At 34.6% G+C, this 24,797-nt stretch overlaps 1 protein-coding gene across 1 annotated transcript in view; it reads right to left on the minus strand.

Annotated features, from left to right (window-relative positions):
* The window catches only part of LOC111147074 (dachshund family transcription factor 1), a 422,181-nt gene that overhangs the window by 220,836 nt on the left and 176,548 nt on the right, over positions 1 to 24,797 (minus strand). Inside the window, exon 2 of the mRNA XM_022502954.1 lies at positions 18,048 to 18,163. Within this exon, the coding sequence (XP_022358662.1) occupies positions 18,048 to 18,163 (116 nt within the window). The remainder of the gene's footprint in view (positions 1 to 18,047; positions 18,164 to 24,797) is intronic.

The following is a 24,797-nucleotide window of genomic DNA, read 5'->3' on the forward strand; positions in this document are numbered from 1 at the left end:
ATAACCATAAATGGACACAATACTGTTGAAATGGTCTAGGCAAGTGAGGCTGCTGTCAAAACAGTGCAATATTTAGAACTCATTAGCACGCTCATAATTTGTAAAATTTAAAATGAACTGAAGTGAGTCACCATATTGGTAACAGTACATTATGGTTTTATTTGCAAATGCAAAAAACATACTTAGGTTAAAATTATCAAATTTAATTGCTGAAATATCCAGGTGGAATGGATTGGTGAATATGATGTTGTTGTTATTTTTAAATCATGATGAAATATAATAGCCTAAATGGACACAGTATTGCTGATAAGCATGCAAGGCTGTTGCATAACTGATTTAGGAGACAGACTTAGAGGTCCGGTTAACAGTCTAGAAAAGGAAAATCAGTGCCAAAACCTACTCATCTGTAAAATGGAAACCATAATAACTACCCAAAGACATATTATAGGGATTAAATAAACTAATACATGTAAAAGGACTTGATAACTAAAAAATAGTAAATCCCAGTAGATGATAACAGTTACTAATACTATAATGATCTGAAAATTACATACTCATAAATCAGCCAATGATTCACTTGAATCTTCAGTCATATCACTATGAACAATGTAAACCCCATCTTTACTTTTTCACAAAAAATGCTATCGAATTTATTTTTCACACACTTTTGTTATACAAATGAATTTTTGAGTCAAATCAAAGCCACTTCCCACAATGATGACAATGATCATCCACTTAACCTCTGACTTTCTCTTCCTTTTTGGAAAACCTATAGGACTTTTGTGTAGCTCTTTTGGCAATTAGCACTTTGTACCTTCAATTACAGTTTATTGAGTGGCAATATCATTCATCTTTGTAACTCCTAAAATTCATGATAAATATGTATTGAATATATTAATGACCATTTTTAAGTATACATTACACAAATGACTTCTGATACAGTTATGTTTTATGATAACAAATATAACAGAAATTTACTTTAGATTAGTTGTGAGTGTAAAATACTATGACAATGTATCCCTTATTTATTTAGGAATTAGCAATCTCTGTGAGAGAGAGAGAGAGAGAGAGAGTGTGTGTGAGTGTGTGTGTGTGTAAACTCTCCAACTGAGAAAAGTAGATGGAAGATCTAAAATCAGAAACAGCAGAAACAATAATTCATGAACATTAATCAGTTATCTTTTGCTACTTTGTTTCTCTAATCAGATTTTAGCATCTGCTAAACACAAGGTTTTATTAATAACCTTGACATTTAACTGTTTTAAATAAAACTTAAGAACGAAAAGGGAGGGGTACTTGGGTGACTCAAGTCAGTTGAGTGTCTGACTTTGACTCAGGTCTTTAGCTTGGGGTTCCTAGGATCGAGCCCCTCACTGGGCTCCCTGCTCAGCAAGAAGTCTGCTTGTCCCTTTCCCTCTGCCCTTCTCCCCCTCTCCCCATTTGTGCTCTCTCTTAAATAAATAAATAAAGTCTTTAAAAAGAGAAGAAAGAAAAGGGGGGAAAGGAAGAGGAGAATGCAAAAACTAGGTCAAGAGGCTAACAATGCAGGTTAGGGAGTCAGATTTGGGTTCATACAGAAAACATGGACAGATTAACGCAAAGGTTAAACGTATCCAATCTGAGGGTTATTGGAAATTTTTGGAACAATTCTAGTAGTGAAAAAGTTATTAAATTATTAAAAAAATATTGGATTCAAGGGTTAAAAACTAAATAATTAACACAAACTATTATGTCATTGAAATATAGGGAAATGTTGGCTCATAAATTTAAGGGAATTGCCAATGTCATACATATATTTAGTGGTTAGGTTAATCGAGGACCCCTATGCCCTTAATTCAGAGCCCAGTTTTATAGATTCTGAACTATCAGATACTCAAATTCTACTGGGTGTTTTAATTTCTTATAGACAAGAAATAGAGAATCGGAGACTTTAGTTGTTCATTTTTTTAAACCAACTCATCATTCACTTGTTAATACCTGACATGATTTGCATGGTCATCTCAAATAATATAGCCATGCAGATTTCCAAAGAGAGCAATATGGAAAGCTCATTAATACTCACATAATTTTTCAAATCTAAAAGGGATTTAAGTGAATTGCTTATTGGCAACAGTACATTGAGGTTTGATTCTCAGATGTAAAATCTTAGGTAGGTTGCAAGTACCAAATGCTATTGTTAAAGGCCTCCTGTGTGAAGTAGATTGGTGAATACACGTCAAAAAAAATCATGATCAAACCTGGCACTTTTGTTGACAGACTTTGTAGTGAGGTCGAAGGTGTAATTAGGCCAGAAAATTACTTTCTCACTACTAGAATTGTTCCCTTCAGGTCTTGAGTTATCAGTCCAGAAAATTTCATTAAACACTAAATTCACTTTAAGACAACTGTCAAAATTAAGCAGAGGTGAGTCAAGTCAAGGTCCTAATATTCAAATCTTTCATTTGGATTTTTCAGGTTTAGTGTAAAATAAAAAATTCTATTGTTTCATTTTCCTATGACGACTAAACTTTTTGTGAATTTCAGAAACAACTTTTCCCCTCTTTTGCAGAATAGCAAAGTAAATGTAGAGTTGAAATGCTTAGTAGCCACAAATTACTGAAATGATTTCTATTCTTTGTTCACTGAGATCTTAATGTGAAATTGTAAAAATTCCTGTGTCCACAATTATTATGGATACAATGCAAAGAGGAAAAAGAAAGAATCAGAAACTAGGTTCTGAAGATTGATATGAAACTTGGAGTAATTCTAATGATGGAATTGTGAATTCATCATATTTGCTTTAAAATAATTCAGAGATGGTTACAGTGTATTTATAAACAACTGGTTTACCACATTTTGAAAAATAGTAAGACATAGGATACATTCTGGTACATATTTAGTAGGCAGGTGAGCAAGGACTCAGTAGTAACAACAAAAAGGAAATACATGTCACATGACAGTGAAATTATACTTTTCAAAATGTTACAATAATAACTTGAGAATTAAATTAGTGAAATACAGCTTCAACAATTTTGCCAATTATATGAAAGAGTTCTATGTTTGATAAAATATAGGGAAAAGTATTTCTATAATTCTTGGAGTCAGCATCTACACTAAACTGCCCTTGGATGCCAACTGTTATATTACTTCAACAGGTGATTTATCATTTACACGAATAAGTAATAACACAGAGATTTACTATAAATAAAGAATAAGGCAAATGAAGACTCAAGAGAGTGAATGATTAATAAAAATTAAGAAAATTTTTTTCAATTATTTAGGGTAAAATAGTATGCTTGGTACTTTCAGGTAAACTATACTGTGCTTAAGTATTTATAAAGTTTAGAAATAACTTTAATAGCATAAACAACTTGCTAGCCAGTTAACATTACATTATTTAGCAAAGTTCAATGTCAAAAAAAAAGGATTAATAGGTTTTTTCCACAAACACTTAATAAAGGGATAGCCAAGTTCTAATTATCGGTCATAATTATGTTTGAATTAAAATCCAAACATTGTGGCTTATGAAGCAATTAAGTTTGATCATGAGTTTTGGAATATAATTTTCAACATCTCTCACTCTACCTTTTTGCTGCCTCCTAAACTAAGCTTGCAAATCATGGCACTGAACAACTCTTTAAAATATAACTATTTTTATTATATTTACTTACTAAATTTTTTTTTCTTGAGAGGGAAAGGGAGAAACAAGAGGCAGAGGGAGAAGGTGAGAAAATCTTAAATAGGCTCCATGCTCAGCGCGGACACAGGGCTTAAACTCACGACCCTGAGATCATGACTCGAGCCGAAATCCAGAATCAGAGCCTTACCCAACTGGCCCACGCAGGTGCCTGATAACTATTTTTTTTTTAAGATTTTATTTATTCACTTCACAGAGAGAAATCACAAGCAGGCAGAGAGGCAGGCAGAGAGAGAGATAGAGGAGGAAGCAGGTTCCCCGCCGAGCAGATAGAGCGATGCCGGACTCGATCCCAGGACCCTGAGATCATGACCTGAGCCGAAGGCAGAGGCTTAACCCACTGAGCCACCCAGGCGCCCCAACTATTTTTTAAATAGTACTGAAGCTTCCACCCAGTATTAGCAGAGAAATTCCATCGAAGGCAATATTATAACATAAACTAGTAAGCAGAATGCTTACAAGATTTTGATTTATGTCCAATATGCTGGACATGAAAAAATATTGTGCTGTGCTGTGTTGTGAAAATGTTTTCAAATTAAGCATGTTAGTGAAAGTTTGAAGTGTTCTGCAAAGATTTGAGTCTATCCCTAAAAAAAAGGTAACTTTATTTCAATTCATCTTGTTTCAACTGTGTTCAAAATATAGGTGGTATCTGAAGAAATTATTGCATTCTCTGGAAATGGTATGGACAGAACAGTGAAAATAGGGTTTATAATTATCCAACATTGAGTTCAAACCCCAAGTGAGCTCCTCTCTTCAATTTGACCAAGTTATTTAAATTATGTGTGCCTTAGTTTATTTATATGGAAAATGGGATAATGAATACTTCCTTCATAATTTGACAGGAGAAATAAATTACATATTAGGAATTAGCAAAGTTCCTACCATGTAGTGTTTACTCAGTAAGTATTTACATGCCTCCTTATTTTAACCAATTAACTATATTGATTTATTAAATTATTTTTAACTTAAAAATGTTTTGACCAGATACTGAGCTAGTAACTGAAAATAAAATAGTGAAAATTATAGACATATATATTGATTCCATGTATAAAAATAGTTGAAACTTGTCAGTAAAATGTATATATATTTGAAAAGTTGGATTGGTTTCTTTCCATTGGATAATATGCACAATGTATTATAGTAAATCTACATTTTAACAGCAATTATACCTATAAAAGAAACGTAACAAGAAGTACCATGTAGATAAATTCAAGCAACTATTTTGAAGCAAATTTCAAGTATTTTTTCATATGCAAAAATAGTCTTTTTGTGTGCATCTTACATCTGCAATATGGCAATGGGTCTTCCAAGCCGCATGATTAAGATAAATTAGGGGGCACCTGGGTGGCTCAGTGGGTTAAGCCTCTGCCTTCAGCTCAGGTCATGATCTCTGGGTCCTGGGATGGAGCCCAGCATTGGGCTCTCCACTCAGGAGGGGGTCTGCTCCTCCCACTGCCTGCCTCTCTGCCTACTAGTGATCTCTCTCTCTCTCTGTCAAATAGATAAATAAAATCTTTCAAAAAAAGATAAATTAGAATAAGCTTTTCAAAATGTTTTCTAAAAATTTAAGCTCTCTTTGAATGTATTCATAGGATTTCCAAATGTGTTACTTAACAAATGAATATTTCCCTTTAAGAAATCCATGCTAACTTATAGAGGAAATAAGAAATCAGTTGAAAATGTAATGATCAGTAATAAATAGATGACATAAAAATATGTCAAATTAGGGAAGAATTACACATGCTTATTAACATGGTGCTTTAGGAACAAAACTGATACTAAATAAAAAATGAAATAGCTGCTAATGGCAAATTCTAGGTATAGTTTGTTTTTTTTTTCAAATGGAATGGTAATATTTACTGGTAGAAGACTATAACTCAATATACAGAACACTATAACTCAAAATATTCAGTAATACTTTGTGAAGATATACTAAAGAAACAGCAGAGCAGCGCACTTCATTCTTTACATTGCTAAGATCTCACTTTAAACATCTCCGATTGTTACAGATAAAAGAAACATGGACAGATAATGGTAGTCCATGTCACATGTGTTTAATTATAATCCTGAAATTCAAGACATTAATGCCTAGGAACCCCAGAAGCAATAGATTCCCTTGAATTCAGGCCAAGAACAGCAGCAGTCTAAGCAAAATTAGCTGGATGGACAGTTGACACAGTCAAGGGAAAATGAATATTACTGTTGAGAATATCAGATAGTGCACTAATGGGATGGATGATACTGACCACTTTTATGATCAATTTAGAAAATTTCAAAAGCAGCAGCCTGCCTGTTTCATTAAAATAACAATATTGGCATTTCGGGGAAGTTCATATTTCTAAGATGTTTACCTTCCAATAGTCTCTTTCATTGGTACATACAGTATTTTATTATAGATGATTGATGTGAAGCTCACTGTAATTTCAAAAATTCATAGAATATTATTATGTCATGAAATCCATGCCGAGAAAGCAATTGCCGTTATAAATCAAAAAGACAACTCATACGGACAGGTCATATGGTAACGGGTTCTCTTGGAATGGTATCCCTAAATGTAATTTATTCAATAAGTAACTTAAAGGTTATATTTGATGAGACGAATCTCATGCTCAAATAACTTCAAAATACTGTTATATTATAATCTTAAGAAATTAATTTTCTTGAAATTAGAGATATTTGCAGTTATATTCATCTGAATCAACATGATTCCATGCTATTCTTCTCAAAGTGCTCCCCCGAATATAATTCCCTAGAAGGATTTCATTGATAGACAATAATAGATAATAGAGTGGTCTATAGTGTTCTCTATAGAGTACATTTATAAAGCGCATTTCCTGCTTTCATAGATGAATGAAGGTATCCAAATAGAAGAGATTTTGAAAACCTTCACAATGCTGCATTCTCACATTTAGAAAACAGTTTCCAACTAGATGTTTTAATAGAGAAAAGGACACCTCAAAAATTGACTTCTAGGGAATCAGGAATTACTAAAGGATTAAACACTTCATTTTAATATTAAATACTATACATGTTTAAAGAGAATATTTGTGATATAGCATCACATTTGTAAGTCTAACCCAAAATAGCAACTTATAATTTCAAAGCACTGTGGAAGAGACAAAGAGTTTTACACCCCTTTTAATCCTTAAAACCTCAACACTTTCTTTAAATCATATCCTTGTAACCCAGGAAGCAGAACCAAATCATTACAAAACACCTATTTAAAAAAGGAGTCTTTCCACATATCATAATCCTTAAAACCTCAACACTTTCTTTAAATCATATCCTTGTAACCCAGGAAGCAGAACCAAATCATTACAAAACACCTATTTAAAAAAGGAGTCTTTCCACATATCATTGCATGTCTTAAATGACAACTAATGGGAATATGTTTGATAAAATGATATTCTATCAAAAAACTGACATAAACGGCATTTCAGTGAATGAAATATCAATCATAAAATTCAATATACCATCATGATCAAAATGTAATCATTGACATAAGAGGATTTTACTGGGAGAAAATACCTTTATTTGAACTAATTGGAAGACACAAAAACAATTTTTTTAAAAACTGAGGAAATGATTATAATCTGATGCCATAAATATGAGAAAGGGCCCATTATTCCCAGAACTGTTATGGTCGGAGAGATATATAACTGGTATGCTATTTGGAACAAGGCATAAGTCCTATTTTGAAAATCATCATAAAAAAACTAAATATCAGATGACACCTTGCTCTAAAGACTTTGCAAAGCATTTTGTGCTACATTAGTTTCTTCACAAAGTCCTATCAAGTAGGAGACATGGCGGACCTTATGATGTTTGCTTGATGGGTAATAAAGTAATTCAGAAGGCAGCTTGATGTAGAAAATAGCCAATAAACTGGAGTCAGAAGACTTGAACTGAAAACTAATTCTATCACATAATAGTAAAACTTTGAACAAGTCTCTTAGCATTTTTTTTCTCTTCTAAATTGACATCTGAGGTACCAATACCTGCCTTGTGATAATTGAACAAATGAGGCAGGTAGTATTAGTTAAGGTCACACTGCTAACAAGTGCTGAAGAGAATGAAAGCCAGACTTTTCAGTTCTAGGTTAGGAGAAGCCACATCATGATACCATGTTGTTTCGAAAATACATGTCCTGTAAAAAGAATCAAAACCTACTCATTGTATTCCAACACAAACAAAGATAAAATTATTAAATCCATAGTGGTCCTCTCAAGGAATCGGGCTTCTGGCGCTTTAGTTAAAAGTAAAACAGCACAAAGATCTTGAAAGAGTTTAGTCTACTGTGTATATATCCTTAGCCATATATCAATAAGTGAACATGATAAAAAGCTCTCACATTAATTATACTGACTACTTCCTTAATGAAGTGCAAAAGTGTTTGTGTAATCTGATTCAATTTATTGAATTAGGTTACAGTTTTATCATTTTGAAAACTAGCTTCATTGTTTACTTTACAGTATATGTCAATTCATTTCCAACAATTAAATAGCACAGTATACAGCTGTAATCAATTCAAGGCAATCTCCATTTTTAAGGTCTACTACCATTTGTAGCATGCATATTTCTGAAAGATAATATCACAGTTTAAATATATAACTGTAGAAAAGACATTTCATATCCATAAAGCTTATTCTGCTCACAGATGAAAATTTATAAAAAGAAGTCATTGTCACTAAGTCCCAAAAAGTAAACATGTGATAAGGAATTTTAGTGTTCTCTATAGAGTACATTTATATGAATTTGAATAATTTGCCAAGCAGATTTTCTAATCTGAAGCTCTACATCTTTTAAAGTTATCACTTTTTTCTCAAATCCAGTGGTGCTGATATGAGCATAGAAAGTCAGCAATAAGGGGCACCTGGGTGGCTCAGTCAGTTAAGACACTAACTCTTGATTTCGCCTCAGGTCATGATCTCAAAGTCCTGAGATTGAGCCCCGTGTCAGTGAGCCCCGTGTCTCTGTGCTGGGTGTGGAGCCTATTTAAGATTCTCTCTCCCTCTCCCTCTGCTCTCCCCCCTACCACCGTCACTTGTCTGTGCATTTTCTCTCTCTCTAAAAAACCAACCAACAAACAAAGTCGGTGTAATAATAACACCTGGGTCAGCTGGTTCAATTATAATAATAATACTTTATCTTTCTCTAACTTCATTTTCAGAATGTTACTATAAACTGTATCATTTGACATTCATGGCATTTCAATGAGAAAAGTAATTTTGATATTATAAAAACATTCTATCAATGAAGGAATGAAGAATCAAAACATTTGACTTAATTATTACATATTTAAAAAGTAGTGTGGTTGGAGGGTGCCTGGGTGGCTCAGTGGGTTACGCCTCTGTCTTCGGCTTGGGTCATGATCTCAGGGTCCTGGGATCAAGCCCCACATTGGGCTCTCTGCTCAGCAGGGAGCCTGCTCCCCCTCTCTCTAGCCTGCCTCTCTGCCTACTTGTGATATCTCTCTCTCTGTGTGAAATAAATAAATAAAATCTTAAAAAAAAAAAAAAAAGTAGTGTGGTTGGAAGATTCCTATGATTTTTAAGAACTGACTCCTCTCCTGGGGACTTTACTTTTTAAATTGGAAAGTCAAATCAAAGTAATTTATAGTAAAGATCAAAGTCTTTCATTTAAATCCCTTTAAGAGTTCATGTCTTTCTACTATCATTTGTGATGATCTTTACTGGTTAAAATAATACCATTTTTTTTTTTTTAACTTCTGGTTCCAAATACCACCATGGCAATAGGATTGCCATCTCAAAAGTAGTTTTTTAAAAACAATTTTTAAAACAAAGTATATAAAAATATAGACCCAGAAGGATAGATATCTTTTAATTAGGAAGGCTCCATATGAAGTTTAGAAGAATAATTCAAAGTAAAATGAAATAGAATCATGAAATTTTATAATTAGAAGGGAATGAGACAGTGTTACTCGATCTACCTCCCTCCAACACAAAATCACCTTCAAATTTCTCTAACAGTGATTATTAAGTTAGAAAATGGATGGCTGAGGTCAGGGAGGGAGATAATTTCTTTTTTTAACTATTACTCTTTTGTACCATGAACACTTTGGCCTATAAAAATTAATTAAATATAAAAACTATGGCTAACAACTTTTCATCCCTCTTTCTGCTTGAACTCTTCTGTCAGTAGGGAAAGTTAAGGTTTCATGAGTGTCATCTTTCGTATGGAAGCCAATGCAGACCTCTCTGTAATTATTGTCCATCAGTTAGATTTCTGTCTTTAAAAGAGCACCGTGTGAATCTACTCTATCATCCACTTTCAGACTCTGTAAGTCTGCTTGAGACTAAACATCACCAACATTTCCAAACCCCTAGCATCTGGTCTATTCTCATAGCACTCGCCAGTTTGTCAAGATCCTATTAAAAATTGTGGTGTCATGACTGAACATAATACCCCAGATGTCATCTGAAGGGTTGAGTAAAACAGTCTTGTTGTTTCCCTCTCCCTGGACTTTCTATTCTTATTCAGTTAAGCTTAGGTTTATATTGGTGCTTTCAGAAGTTTTATCACAATGTTGGTTTATATGATTACATAACCAAATAAAATCCTTAGGCGCTTACCAGCCAGAACGTTTTCAAATCAGATCTTAGGTTCATTCATGACCAGGGCAATGAATGTTTTAGGAGACTGAATGCAAGGCTTTATTAATACTGCTGTCTTTCTGACATTTGTCAAGTTCTCTTGAAATGTTTGATCCTGTCAATACTTTCAGTAAGCAAGTCTACTTCTTTACAAAGAAGAGTGTGAAGTTGTAAAACTTACCCCAAAATGCATGCAGAAAATATCTCAGAAGTCCAACATGATATGGTTAAGTTCTAAATAACAAACCAGGAACGCATCATTAAGGGAAGGAGTTGAAGCTTTGAAGTTAGCCTCAGAAAGGAAAGTCTATCAAAGACAGAGAAGGAGGCTGCACAAATAGTTGTTTATCTTGCTTTACTTGACTTCGTTCTACAACACTTTTCAGAGTATTCAAAGTATATCTATAGCAGAATTGGTTGTTTTTCCTTAATGAACAATATTTTTATGTCTTCGTTCTCTTGATTAGGGAGGGAACCAGGATAGTAATAGCACCTCCTACTGGGCAAGAAATCACAGCAAACAACAAATGACCTGTCCTGCGTGTAACCAAGGGATTAGAACACTGAGAATCTCACATTAAATGGAGAGTCCACAAAACCCTAACTAATCCACACACCTTCCACTATCATAATCAAAAGTTGACTCAAATCTCATTTACTTTACTTAATGTAAGTAAACTTCTCTTCTGTCAAAGGAGGCATCATATTACTAAAAAAGAAGCAAATAATGTCTTGCGATTAGTCAGTTAAGGATGTTAGCAACTTCATTGCTTCAAATCGACTGAGAGAGATGTGTAAGTAGATTATAACTCATTCCATGGCCCAGAGTAGGCATGTAGGAACACAGAACTCAACAGAAACTTGGAAGAGAAACAAATTAGGGAAGAAAGGGCTGTCATTTTCTTCTAGATTAAGTAGATGGGAGGCCTGTCCAGAAGTCTAATAACATGTGGTTACTTGATTAAATCTAAAGATAACAGATCTTTGCTCTAAAAGCTTAGAAAAAAAAGACATTTATGAATTTCTATTATGCAACTAATAGACACAGGGCATATGGTGATTGGACTGAGATGCTTGATTCTAATGCATATTACAAATTTAATAAAGTAAATATATTTATTATATAGTTCCTCATACCAAAGTTGTATGTACATTTAGTTAAATTATGAGCTATATTTTATTCATATATGTATTAAATTAATTCTATATCAAGATACTGTGGGCACAATGAGGATTCCAGTCCTTAAGAACAATATCATACAGTATATAATATGCAGGAATTTTAAAGACTAATGAGTTCTGTGTTGCCATTTTATTCCCATAAATATTGCTTCCCTAGAGTATCAAGCTGGAGATTCAAATTTCATCAAGTGTCGATGATAATACTTAAATGTAGCCATCATAACCTATAAACAAACAAATAAAAGCCTCCCATTGACTTAGTACACCTCCTTTAGGCTCTACCCTCTGAGTCTTTAATTTGGAGACTAACCACGCTTCATAGGATTTTTAAACTACATCATATAACACCACTGTTTAAATTTGTAACTTGGAAGCATAATAATTCCTCTCAGAAATCCTTTACTAAACATATATTAGCCATATTCTCTGAACAAATATTTATTTTCAATATCTGCTCTGCGTCAAATTCTATTCTACATGCTGGGATACCACAGTGAACAAAAATCACAAAATCTCCCAAATGCATATCTATAACATCACCCTTCGGCCCCTCAGAGTATCTCAGTGACTTGCTCGATGTGGTAAGCTAATATGACCCCCAAATTATGCCCATATTCTAATGTAGGGAACCCACAAATGCCACTTTATATGGAAAAAGTTTCTGCAGAAGTGATTATGTTAAGGATCTTGAGATGAGACTATCTGCCTGGATTTTCTAATGAGCTCTAAATATGATCACAAATATCCTTACAAAAGACGCAGAATTTTAGACGCCTGTGCCTGCGCACACGCACACACATACATATGTGCGTACACCAAGGAAAAGAGAGAAATTAGAGTGAGGGAACTACAATCCAGGAAGAAATGCTGGCAGTTACTAGAAGCTGGGGAATGAAGGATCCCCAAGAGCCTCCAGAAGCAGTTTGGTCCTGCTGACTCCTTGATTTGGCTGACTGATACCAATTTTGGACTTCTCCAGAATTATGAGAGAATCAATTTTATTTCTTTAAGTCACCCAAGAATGGAATAATTTGTTACAGCAGCCACAGGTAACTAACACAGTATCCAATAGAAGTTTGAAAGCTAAGTAAGTTATATGTTGAAGTCCAGTGTTTAAGCTGGCCTTTCAAAAGGAAAAAGCAAAAAGGAGATATTTCCTTTTTCCCTTCAAGAAAAACATAAAAGGAGCATGCATTAAATACGTAAGTTAAAAGCACTACCCTCAAAAAATGTCTAGTGATTAAACCTCACAAATGTTCCCCACATAGAGATGCATGCATACACATACTACATAACATTAATGGTTTAAATAGTTTATATTTACTCTTTGAGTAAAGCATTCAGTAGATCGTTATGTTTAATTTATTAGTGAGACAATCAATCCACTCGTGGCTGTTTCACTTGTGCATTTTTCAGTTATCCTTACTAGTGAGTCTCCCAAGGAATACAATGCATTTGTTTTAATAAACTTCTCAATATACAAGGCACATTTCCACACTATGAATTTTCTCCCCAGAAGTGGAAATGTTTAATTCATTTAAAATGTTACAAATGCTGATATCTCAAAAAGAGGTAGTTCAAATGTTGTTGCCAGCTAGTTAGTAGCATTTAGCCAGAAAAATAAAAATACATAAACTTTGAATATACTCCTTTGAATTATAAATACACATAGGATATTTTCCTATCAACTTTTTGTTCTTTAAGAAAAGAATGTTTCAATGGGATTAATTCTGAATTAACACTGTCCTGGTCTAGTATTTCTCCCAAAATGATAAATTGTGCTTAGAAGTTCTTACCTTTTAAGCATAATGCATGTGTTATTTACAATTGCTTTCTTTAGCTTGAATGCATATTAGTTATGTGCCTACAAGGTCACAGTGAGAAAAAAGATAAGTTCAAGAATCAAAACTATAAATTGTTCATTCAATTTGCATATATTTAAATTATTTTTTTCCTCAGTCAAATGTAGATATTTGGACTCACCAAGTTACTTCTTAATACTTACATAATATTGTATTTCAAAACTAGTTTGCATTCTGCCCTAAAGATAAAAACAGGAAGTTGGCCAAATACACTTGCCAAATTGCATTCCTGGCACAAGAGGGGAATATTTAGAATTCCTAAATAACTCTTTCCTTAATTATAAAATACACATAATTCTATAAAAAGTATGAATGTTATTGGAAGTCTGTTGCTAGGATAAATTTATTCCAAACTGGTATTTGTTATCAAAAATGATTTATGACATGTACTCAGTCCAAATAAATGTAGAGAGCACTACAGGAGGCATTGCGTTGTGAGACTCTACAAAGAGCCTTCTTTCTTTCATTAACTTCCACTTTTCATTGCCATGGCATCCTGTGACAACCATAAATTTTGGAAATTATCACCATCTGCCCACGCCCCCTTCTAAGGTTACACACAAGCCCACTAAAGCAGCCAAAATAACAAATAAAAACCTGATAGGCAATCTTAAAGTTTTCTTTTAATTATAGATACCTAAGTACATAATATTAGGGCTGGGAATATACTTAAAAAAATAAATAAATAAAGATAGCCTTTTTTTGTTGTTGTTGTTTTCCTAAGAAAACAGATGCCTCCAGGAAAGATCATCATTTAATTCCAATTTCAATTGTTGAAAAGAAAACACGATGATTAAGAATAAATTGATAGATTTTTATAAATTTGTCAAAATTAATAAATTTCCTTTTTCACAGGACCAATTTTGGCAACGTCAAAGGTAAATTTGCATTGTTTATACATTTCAAATGGTAATACTGGGAGTCCAAAAGTACGGGTCAATCTTCACAGGTAGGTTACAGTTTAAATCTTAGAAAGGATTTGAGATTTTAAGGGCAGGGGTTGTTTCTTTTCTTTCTTTGTTTTCTTGAGGCTTAAATGCTTGTTTGTTTGTTTGTTTCACTAGTTTTAGAAACATAATATCCAAGCTTCTTAAAGATACCGATCTAACTATAGACTCTTGGAAATAAATTTTTAAAATTCCAAAGCCACAGGTTAAAAACATGGTAGAAACATCATCAAACTAGTTGCTTAATACCAGCAATACTGATATGTAACTTCTTCATCACGTTTATAAAAATAACTAACACACTTCACATTCCCCATCTTAGGAAGAAAAAAAAATGTGTGTGTGTGTGTGTGTGTGTGTGTTTAAAGTCACAAATATAGAAAAGAAAGTAGCAAGTAAAAAAAAAAAAAAGTCCTGGGAGATAAAATTCTATATATTCATAGTGGATTATGTTCCCTGAACACACTAAATTCTCCTTAGAAGAAAAGCATTACACTCTTTTAAGAACTGTAAGATTTCTTTAAGACCATTAGATTTCCAGTTAATGTTTCAAGTGAGTAAATAGTCCAAGGGATGGAGGTATTAGTCTGTGTTCAACTAAAATCTAAACTTCTCCATCTAGAAAAATTCTATGCAGAAAGAGCAATCACCCAATATATTAAGATAACACCATTCATGGGCAACAGTCAAATTCCTGGCAGGTACAAATCTATGGACAATCTCTGAAAGTTGAAAGTAAGTGAAATATACATGGAATTTAAGAAACAAAACAGATGAACACAGGAGAAAGGAAAAAAGAGAGCGAGAGAGAGAGAGAGGAAGGGAGTCAAACCATAAGAGACTCTGAACCATAGAGAACAAACTGAGGGTTGCTGAGGGGGAGAGGATGGGAGGATGGGCTACAGGCGTCATGGGTATTAACGGGGGCACTTGTGATGGGCACTGGCTGTTATATGTCCGTGTTGACACAAATTCTACTCCTGAAACTAGTATTACACTATATGTAAACTAACTAAAATTTAAATTAAAAACTTGGAACAAATAAAAAAGAAAGTAAGTGAAATGGTAATGAGTAGTCATGCTCCCCATGTCTTAAAGTCATTCGCTGGGCTCTATAGAGCACTGAGCTGTTCAAAACCTACTTTTCAATCCATTTTGCTCTCACGATGAGCCTCTATTTCCTCATCTTTATCTAAAACATAACTCTTTAAAGTCTGTATCAATATAATGCTTAATAAGCTTGAAAGAAATTCTGGTTTCTGGGTTCACAATACACGAGGAAGAACAAAAGTAAACAAACAAAAACACGTCTGAGAACAGGACAGCAATTGAAATACATAAAATTGATCCTACTTCAAAAATGAATGTTCCTGGGACACCTGGGTGGCTCAGTGGGTTAAAGTCTCTGCCTTCAGCTCAGGTCATGATCCCAGAGTCCTGGGATTGAGCCCCACATCAGGCTCTCTGCTCAGCAGGGAGCCTGCTTCTCCCTCTCTCTCTGCCTGCCTCTCTGCCTACTTGTGATCTCTGCCTGTCAAATAAATAAATAAAATCTTTTAAAACATTTTAAAAATTAAAAAATGAATGTTCCTAATAATGAGTCAAGTTTAAATTATCTTTGGTGTTTCTGTTCACCAAGCCAGGGAAATATGTAATATATTTCAGAAAGGGGTCTATCGAAAATAACTTAATATTTTGATTTTCAGTTTTGGCATATGATCATCAGTTGTTTAGAAATTTTACTTACCCCCAGGTTACTTTTTGGTGTTAACTATGTGAGGTATTGCTATACTCAGACTGTGATAAAATCATCTTATTTCTTCATTACTTTTGTAATGAACTATTTATTGTCTTCCCCTTGAAATATTAAATGTTGGCAGACAATTTGGAACCAGATCTTCCCTATCTTAATATAACTACAATCTAAAATACTTTTCACCCATAAGATACCTGCAACACAAACTTTTCAAATACAGAATAATGATTATTAAAATGATTTTTTAATCTCCATAACACAGTTCATTGAGAAGTTAATTAAGTCAACAATTCTTTCTTCTGGCACACCTGAGTCTTTCAAGCATAAGACATGAACAGTTAAGATTTTAGTTATATCTAGCCTACATGGTACCAAAAAATCACCAAATTTTCAGATCAGGAAATTTTATCTAGTTAAATAATACCAGTTAAATTTAACAAGCACTGTCAATTTCTTTTCTGAATCTCAAATTTGGAATTAGAATTTCAGCCAGTAGGATTCAATCACTTGAGGAACATGACTAATTAAACAAATGGAAATGATGATACTCATTCTGTAACTGGGTCATTTTCAACTATTGATTTCATTTTTCTATGTCTCAATTTTTCATCTACAAAATTAGCATAAAAATACAACACTCCAGTGGGTTAAAGCCTCTGCCTTCGGCTCGGGTCATGATCCCAGGGTCCTGGGATTAAGCCCCGAGTCGGGCTCTCTGCTCAGCAGGGAACCTACTTCCCTCTCTCTCTCTCTCTGCCTGCCTCTCTGCCTACTTGTGATTTGCCTCTCTGTCAAATAAATAAATAAAATCTTTAAAAAAAAAAAAATACAACACTCCGTGGCACTTAAAATAATTTGCTGCTAAGTATATACCATGGTACCTTACTGGAAAAAATTAAATACATAAAATGAAGAAATAGTTTCAAATTCAACTCAACAGATGTTTGATAAAGGTCCACAAAGGTGAAAGAGCCATTCAGATGTTCTCACAAAAATAAAATGAATTAAAATAGTCATACTTTCAAAGAGCTCTCTACCAAATATGAACTATGAAATCAGGTTATCCATGATAGTATCATAGCATAGAGAAAGAGAAATGTTACAAAATAAAAAGAAAACACTGATATGGGAATTCAGAGAAAAGAGGAAGACTCTCTCCCCATCTTGCCAGCTTATATTTCTGTATTAGTTTGTGTTAACGGCAATTGTGTTTATACATATATCTCCTCAATAAACTCCTGTGATGATAAGAATGAATACAAGTAAAATCATGACAATTGTTATTTTAATTTGCTCATTGGTCTGGATGAAACACGGAAAGTGGGCAAACATGTGTAAGTAAATTAAAGCCTCAATGAACACATCCAAGTGGTAGAACCAAATGAGTTATTTTCATGTTTAGTGCATTATTAAAGTTGTTTATGGTATGGAACTTGTGCAGTCAGGACTATTTTTTCTTCTCTTGAATGTTTTTAAAATTCCAGAAATGAACATCTTTCAGAGGTTTCTAATGGAAATGTATTCACAGTATAGTTTGAAAAAATAGATATTTTATTGACATAGTTAGTCTTGTTTGGATGCGTTTCAATTTATTTCAGAATTCTTATGAATGAAAACATAAATTTAGAACCCAGAGACCTGGATTTGAATAACCACTAACAGTTATAAGCTAATTGACCTTGGGAGAGTCACTTGATTCTCTCCCAGCTTTGACTACTTACCAGGAAAATATGGATAATAATTTGTTGTTTGAAATTGGTGAGAGGATTAAGTAGAATCACTCCTAGCACGGTGCTCAATTTAGCTTCTTTCACTTTATTTTAAATAAAGAAATGATGATAACCACAATGCAATTTTGCAAGAAATTCTCATCAACAACACAATATTAGTGTGCACAAAACACAATTGATGAGCATAAATATCTATGTAAACATACATATACACATATAAGAACTATGGCATCAGCTGACTTTTAATGTTTTTGTCATAAATGGGTAGCATTCTTACCTGTTGGTGGGATTATCCCAGGAGACATGAGGCCAGGGACAGAATGTGGCATAATATGAGAGTTCTCTGGAGAGGTGACACTTTGAGTCCTCTTAGGAGGCCTTCCAGGTCTAGAACTGAAACAAACAAACAAAAAATTTTTACAATTAAGCTGTTGTCTTACACATCATTTCAAAGTTGTTTCAAGTGGTAACATGGACTGTAAATAAATTTGTTTCAAGGACGGTTGCTTTTGCAGTTAGATGTAATAGACTTCCATCACTAATTAGATTACATGCTGAATTCATTTTCCTCATTGAAGATCAGCCACTCTTGATGCATAATTCATAGCCTGCACCTCGTTACCTGCTTCTTCATATTAATATCTATACACAGTTTGAATTGCCTCGTTTGCATATGCTAAAGTTCTGCATGCAGCCTTCAGCACGAAAATTATGCACTAACTTGTAATAATTATTACAGTCAGCCTGCTATTGATTTATGAGACTTTTAAAAACCAAATATGTGTAGTACTTGTAATGAATGATATTTTAAGGTTCTTCAGGAAATTAAAAGGCAATGGCTGCCTAAGGAAATGTTCTGCTTGTTTGATTTAATACTACAGTTAGCTGGGAGGTGGAATGAAAGAGTGATTCAGACCTATAGCACATTTTTTGATGATATGTTTTATTACTTCGCACTGCTAGCCTGATATCTAGATGATAAATGACAATACATATCTAATGTGTGAAAAGGTCTTGCAATTTCTTTATTTTTTGTCATTTAAAAGATAAGTCAAGTTATCATTTAACCCTATTCTATTTAAATGAACAGCCCCACTAGGTTGCTTTACTTTTAATACCCCAAAATAAATTGGAAAGGCTTAGGATTATTTGCAGGACATCGCTGGGAAATTGCCAGTATAACATCTTATATTTGCCTTTAGGATAAATAAAAATACATCGTGTTTGTGTTTTAGTGGTACTTGTCCTTTACATACTTATTGCATGAAATTAACTTTAAAAATTTTAAAAGCACAAGGTGAAAAGGAGGTAAGGATTTGCTATTTTTGCATGAGAACAACATGAAGAATATAATTTTAGCAATTCTTGAAACAAACACACTTAGCATTATGTTTCTCCTTTCTGCACCTGTATCATGAATACGCTTTTATGAAATGCTTTTCCATCATATGGCCAGTATGTGCCTAGACATCTCAGAACCACCGGAAAGAGCCTTCCTAAGTTCACATTTCCATCTTAGCCTCAACTGAGATCCTTTGCCTCATCAGAAGAGTCAAAGATCTTGCCTTTATTATTTAGTGTAAGTAATACATGGGATCGTTTAACAAACAATTATTAAGCACTTGCTGTTTTCAAAGCAGTACGCTGTCATTTGAATCACAGTGTCCACTGTGATTAATTTGGGAGAATGGGTTCTTTAGCTTTCAGGAGTTTATACTTATGCCTAAAGGGGACAATCTGGTGCATAAATAACTATGGCATACACCAGAATGTGCTAAGTGTCATAAGAAAGTTGCAAGCTGAATACTAATTGGAGGTTAGGCTGGATGATGATACTTCCATGTTGAGGAACGCAAGATAAAATTTCATGGCAGCAGAAGCATTAGAAGAGAATTCTGCAGGAAGAGTTAGGCAGCTATGGAGAGGAAAAGAATGGAAGGAAAGTGCACCCCAGTGAGAATATGAGAGATGAATGGAAACATGACAACGTATGAATGTGCAGGATTATCTCCAGTGAGCCAAAACAGGTCAAGGAAGATGAGGAACAAAGATGGATAATACCAAATTTACTGCCTGGGTCAGAATCCTGAAGGGCTTTGAACCAAAAGCAAGGAGACTGAATTTGTTTTGCTATTCCATAAGGACATTCTCCCTCATAGTGTAGTAACTGTCTGGCTACTTAATTTATCTGTTATTATCATTCTTTATCTTCAGCTGTTTCTTTAACTTTGGTTACTTGCCTAGGGTTAATCAACAGCCCTCTGATAATCGTCATTCTTCCTGAGTAATCCTGCTACTGACATCCTTGAGATGCTGAGGAATAATGGCTAAATGTGTATCTTCAATCTAGGTCTTCCTCCTGGGATTCAGACAGATTAATGCCTGTCTACCGGAAATCTCTGCTTAGATGTTCTTTGATAATCTAAGACTCAGCTTGTCCAAATCTGAACTCAGCATCTTCTCCCATTAAAACCTATCTCTCTTTCCCTGATTCAGCAAAATGGAACCTAAATGACTAAGCCAAAAATCCAGGACTCAGCTGTGTCTCCCCTGCCAACCTTGTACACTCAAATATCATCTCAATGAAGATATCTCTCTGATCCATTCTCCTTTTCTATCCCTGCTTCTATCTTCCAGGTCAATCCCTCATTTCTTACTTGACCGACTAGTACAGTCTTCTGAACTCTCCTAAGATCTACCTCCATGCCTACGGAGTCCATATGTAGCCTATAAAGCCTAGAGTCCGGAGTCAGGACAACTCTCCCTACTGATCTCAGGAGGATTTTTTCTAAAATGCTAATTTGATCATGTTTTCCATTTGCTTAAACATATCAGTAGTTCTCTGCAAGATTTACACTCCTTACCATGGCTGCAAAGGCTTCCAATGCTTAGCCTGTGCCTACTTTTCCAATTGCACCATTTTATTCTTACATTCATGTGCCCCCCCCCCCCAAGTGCAGAGTGTCACAAGTTGCTTTGGTCTCCCATTTATACCACCTTTATAGATGCTGCTTCCCTTGTCCCCAAGGCCTTTTCTACACGAACTCACCGTCATCCCCATTTCACCTGGCTAAACTTGGCTATACTTTAACTATCCTACTTACTAACCACTTCTAGTTAGTATGCTTTATATGCACCATGATAACCCATGGTGAACAATTCTATCATAGCTTTCTCTGCACTGATCGTAGTAATCTGTGCATTTGTTTTACTCTCCAGCCTACATGGCAGAAAGTGTATAAAATATATCTCTGTGTCCTAAAAACTTAACTCAGTGCCTGGATTACTACATATATTTATTTTCTTTCCGTTTTCCTTTTCTTTTTTTTTTTTTTTTTCCACTGTATGTCTTTAAATAAGTTTTAATCCAATTTGGGAAGTCCTTTCCCCAAAATTCGTCAAGTATTCTACCTCATCCATTCCAGTGGTCTCAAAGTATGGCCTGACAAAAGTTGGGAATTTTAAGTCTCAGTATAATCCTAAATTACATCAGAGGTCCAGGAAAAAGGAGATATTGAGAGATCTCAAGCAAGATGCTTTGGAGAAAATGGGAAAGGAAAAGGAAACTAACATTTTAAAGTTTTAGCCCTTTAATTTGTTTTGCTTTTAAAGAAAATGAAACTGTTGAAGAGTACTTTATTATTCAGGCCACAGGAGCTGTCCTCACTGCCCTCACTCTGGAAGTGGAAGTCAGGCCACTAAGTAGGAACACTTTAGCTCATGCTGTGATTAGAATAGACCCAGTGGGCTCCTTTCACCCCAGATATCTCCTACCCAATCTATCACGCGGCCTCCAATTTCACCAGTAGAGATATACTGCTTTCAGTCTTGAAGCCTTAGATCTTTTAAAGCCTTCCATTAAAATGCAAATACCCCTGGTGGTGGTTACACCCTAAAGCCATCAATGAACACCCTACTGAGGATTACTTTACAATTAGAAGGGAGCACATTTTTGAGATACCTACTCTAAGAATGGAGGGGACTGGAAGAAAAGATTTGGAAGGCTGGTCAAGTCACTTACCCTTGAATAAGAATTTTCAAGAATAAGACCACTAGAACCTCTCCTTCGAGTTATACGTGACTTCCTGGCAGAGGGAAAGTTACAGGGTTTATTTATTAACAAGACTTTCCTTCACCAACAGTTGGGTTAGGTCCTCTTATTGGTGGGTTTGGTAAGCAGTCTTAGTCACTAACTGCCAGAGGGTTTGTCTCTATGGAAGAGAACTGAATTGTAAAATACTTAAATATTTAAATTACTTTCCACAGAGCTTTAGGCAAATTCTCAGAACCAGTGTGGTACTGTGACCTTCTGGCCACACAGATACTGCCTTGATAACTCTATCTTCAAATCCTGGCTCTACCAATTTACTAGAAAAATGTGGCTTTGATCAAGCCATAGGTTAGCTGTAACTTCTCTGAAAACATCTGATTAAATTAGGATTTTTTTTTTTTTTAAGTGGACCCGTTTACTTTGTAAGAAAGAAGTTACTCTTGGAAAGAAAAATAAACACTTAACTGAAAAGAGGAAATGAAACAATTAGCGAAAGCATTTCCTGTTGGAATGATCAACAGCCACAGTAGTAGCCACCTTCCAGCCTCCTTATCTGTAACAGTAACCCAGCTCTACCCCAAAGGATTAGAACAGCTGAACTTTCCTAGTTCTAATCAAAGCAGAAGACCTCACTTAAATAAATTATTACCCTTAACAGCTTGAATGAAATCAAATTTATGACTTTGGTAATTGTTTTTGCCAGCTTTACACATGAGCCACAGTGCAGCCTTTAGTATTTTCAACTATCTGCATTATAAGAGGAGAGCAATGGCTTAGAGATGTCCAAATCCACACTTAATATCTCACTTACTTAGGAATCCACCCAGGCATGCTCTCTCCCACAGCTCTTGAATAAAAAATCTTTCTCTTCCTAACAGATCCCTGGGCAGATGTCTCTCCTTAGTTCACACCATTAAATCAGTCTCATGCTAATTTCTGTCTCTCTCCCACAACTGTATAATGTTTACCAACTCTTCCTGGTCCTTTATTGTACTTATTCAGGGTGAAGTCAAAATCCAACTTAACAAAAGAAAACGAAAGTGATATGAATTAATAAGCAGCTAAGTGCATCCAAAGAGTGGAGGCATTTAAAATGTTAGAGGGAGGGTACATCACGGAGTCTGCCATTCCCCAGTCTTCTCCATAGACATCATCATCTGCTAATCTTTTCGGTAGTTTTTGAGAAATTAAGTTCGATTTCCTTTCTGAGAGTTGGAACAGAGAAACATGTAAAATCCAGAGGGACTGCGATAAGTTATTAATTAGGAAATGCAAAAGTAGCTGCTTAGCAGAAATTTTGGTTCCAAATCCTACCAGCTTAAAGCAGGGTTCCATTCAAACATTCAATTCATTCATCCATCTATCCGAGAGAAAGGAGGTACTGTAGGACAAGCAATGGGCTAGACACTAGCATTGCAAGAATAAAGAAACACTCCCTTCTTTGGGGAGGAAGACAAATGAAATAGCCTGTGGGATTAGAGCACAAAACTAAAATACACAGCAGCAAGTGAGCATTGATTCTAGTCTTGGAATACAAACAAGAATTTACAGGTGAAAGTCGCTTGCTCCATGAGTTGATAAGAGTTCATTTGCCTTCTCCCCAGGAAAATTCCAATTGTGTGTTCACAGTCTGCAAATTTTTTTCTAGTAAACTACTTCCACAAAGGCAAGTGAAAATATATGAGAACAATGACTAAACATATAGTCAAAAATAAGATACACATACGTACACACACACACACACACACACACGTTCATATTTCTAAAAGGAAAGGTACAATTTCCTTAAGATTTACATATCCACTTGAACATTTTGAAGTCATGAAGAGTGATGTTTTTAAAGAGATTGTGAGAAAATGCTTATGTCCTAAGTGAAATGAAAAAAGCAAGATAAAACCTGCAGATGTGTACATACCGGAGCATAAGAGGGAGAGGGAAATTAAGTAAAAAAAAGCAATGAACATATATAGAAAAAAGACTGGAAAGGGACATACTAAAATATTAGAAGGGGGTGGCGCCTGGGTGGCTCAGTGGGTTAAAGCCTCTGCCTTCGGCTCAGGTCATGATCCCAGGGTCCTGGGATCGAGCCCCGCATCGGGCTCTCTGCTCAGCGGGGAGCCTGCTTCCTCCTCTCCTCTCTCTCTCTCTCTCTCTCTCTCTCTCTGCCTGCCTCTCTGCCTATTTGTGATCTCTGTCAAAAAAATAAAATAAAATAAAATAAAATATTAGAAGGGATAATTGCTGGTTAAAGTAGTACATATTTTTTCTATATCTGAAGATTTCAGATTATCTGTCAAAAGCATATCTTAATTTAAAATATAAAAACAAACTGTTTCACATTCATTTAACACTTGAATGACTGGCCATATTTTTTAGATAATTCACTGTGGACAAACTACGACCCTGGCTAAACTTGATCAGTGCCTGAGATTTACTTCTACACATAGCGGAAACTAGATACCATATATGCGCTGCCAAAGCAAGCAATGGAAGGTACCTAGATACAATTTATCCTCTTGATCTTTATTCTGTAGTTCAGTTCTAAAACATGTAATAAAAATTAGATAATTATATATAAAAATATTACTCTTGTGAGAACTATAAAATTAATCTAAAATATGTAAAGTACAAATAATCCTTGATCTCTTCCAGATTAAATTAACCTCATAAAATAAATCTATCAAAATAAAAAGTACAAAGAACCTCTAAAGATTAACATGTGTATACATTTCACTAAAAGAAGCAGAGGATTCACAATCCTCAGTTTACAAACAGGTACTTTTCCCTTAGAAAGAGCTTGTTAACTTGCTAGCTGAACTTTTTTTCAGCTTTCTGAAAGACAACAATATGAATAATCCAGAAAGTCTGTGGTCACCATATTTTCCCATTGCATGGAGTTTTTTTGTTTTATTTTGTTTTGTTTTGTTTTTGCTATAGACAACAAAAGTTTGAAGGATATATTACTTTTTTTGCAAT

Source organism: Enhydra lutris, unplaced genomic scaffold (genome assembly GCF_002288905.1).
Source record: "Enhydra lutris kenyoni isolate GAN:26980312 unplaced genomic scaffold, ASM228890v2 scaffoldscaffold15, whole genome shotgun sequence".
Classification (NCBI taxonomy): domain Eukaryota; kingdom Metazoa; phylum Chordata; class Mammalia; order Carnivora; family Mustelidae; genus Enhydra; species Enhydra lutris.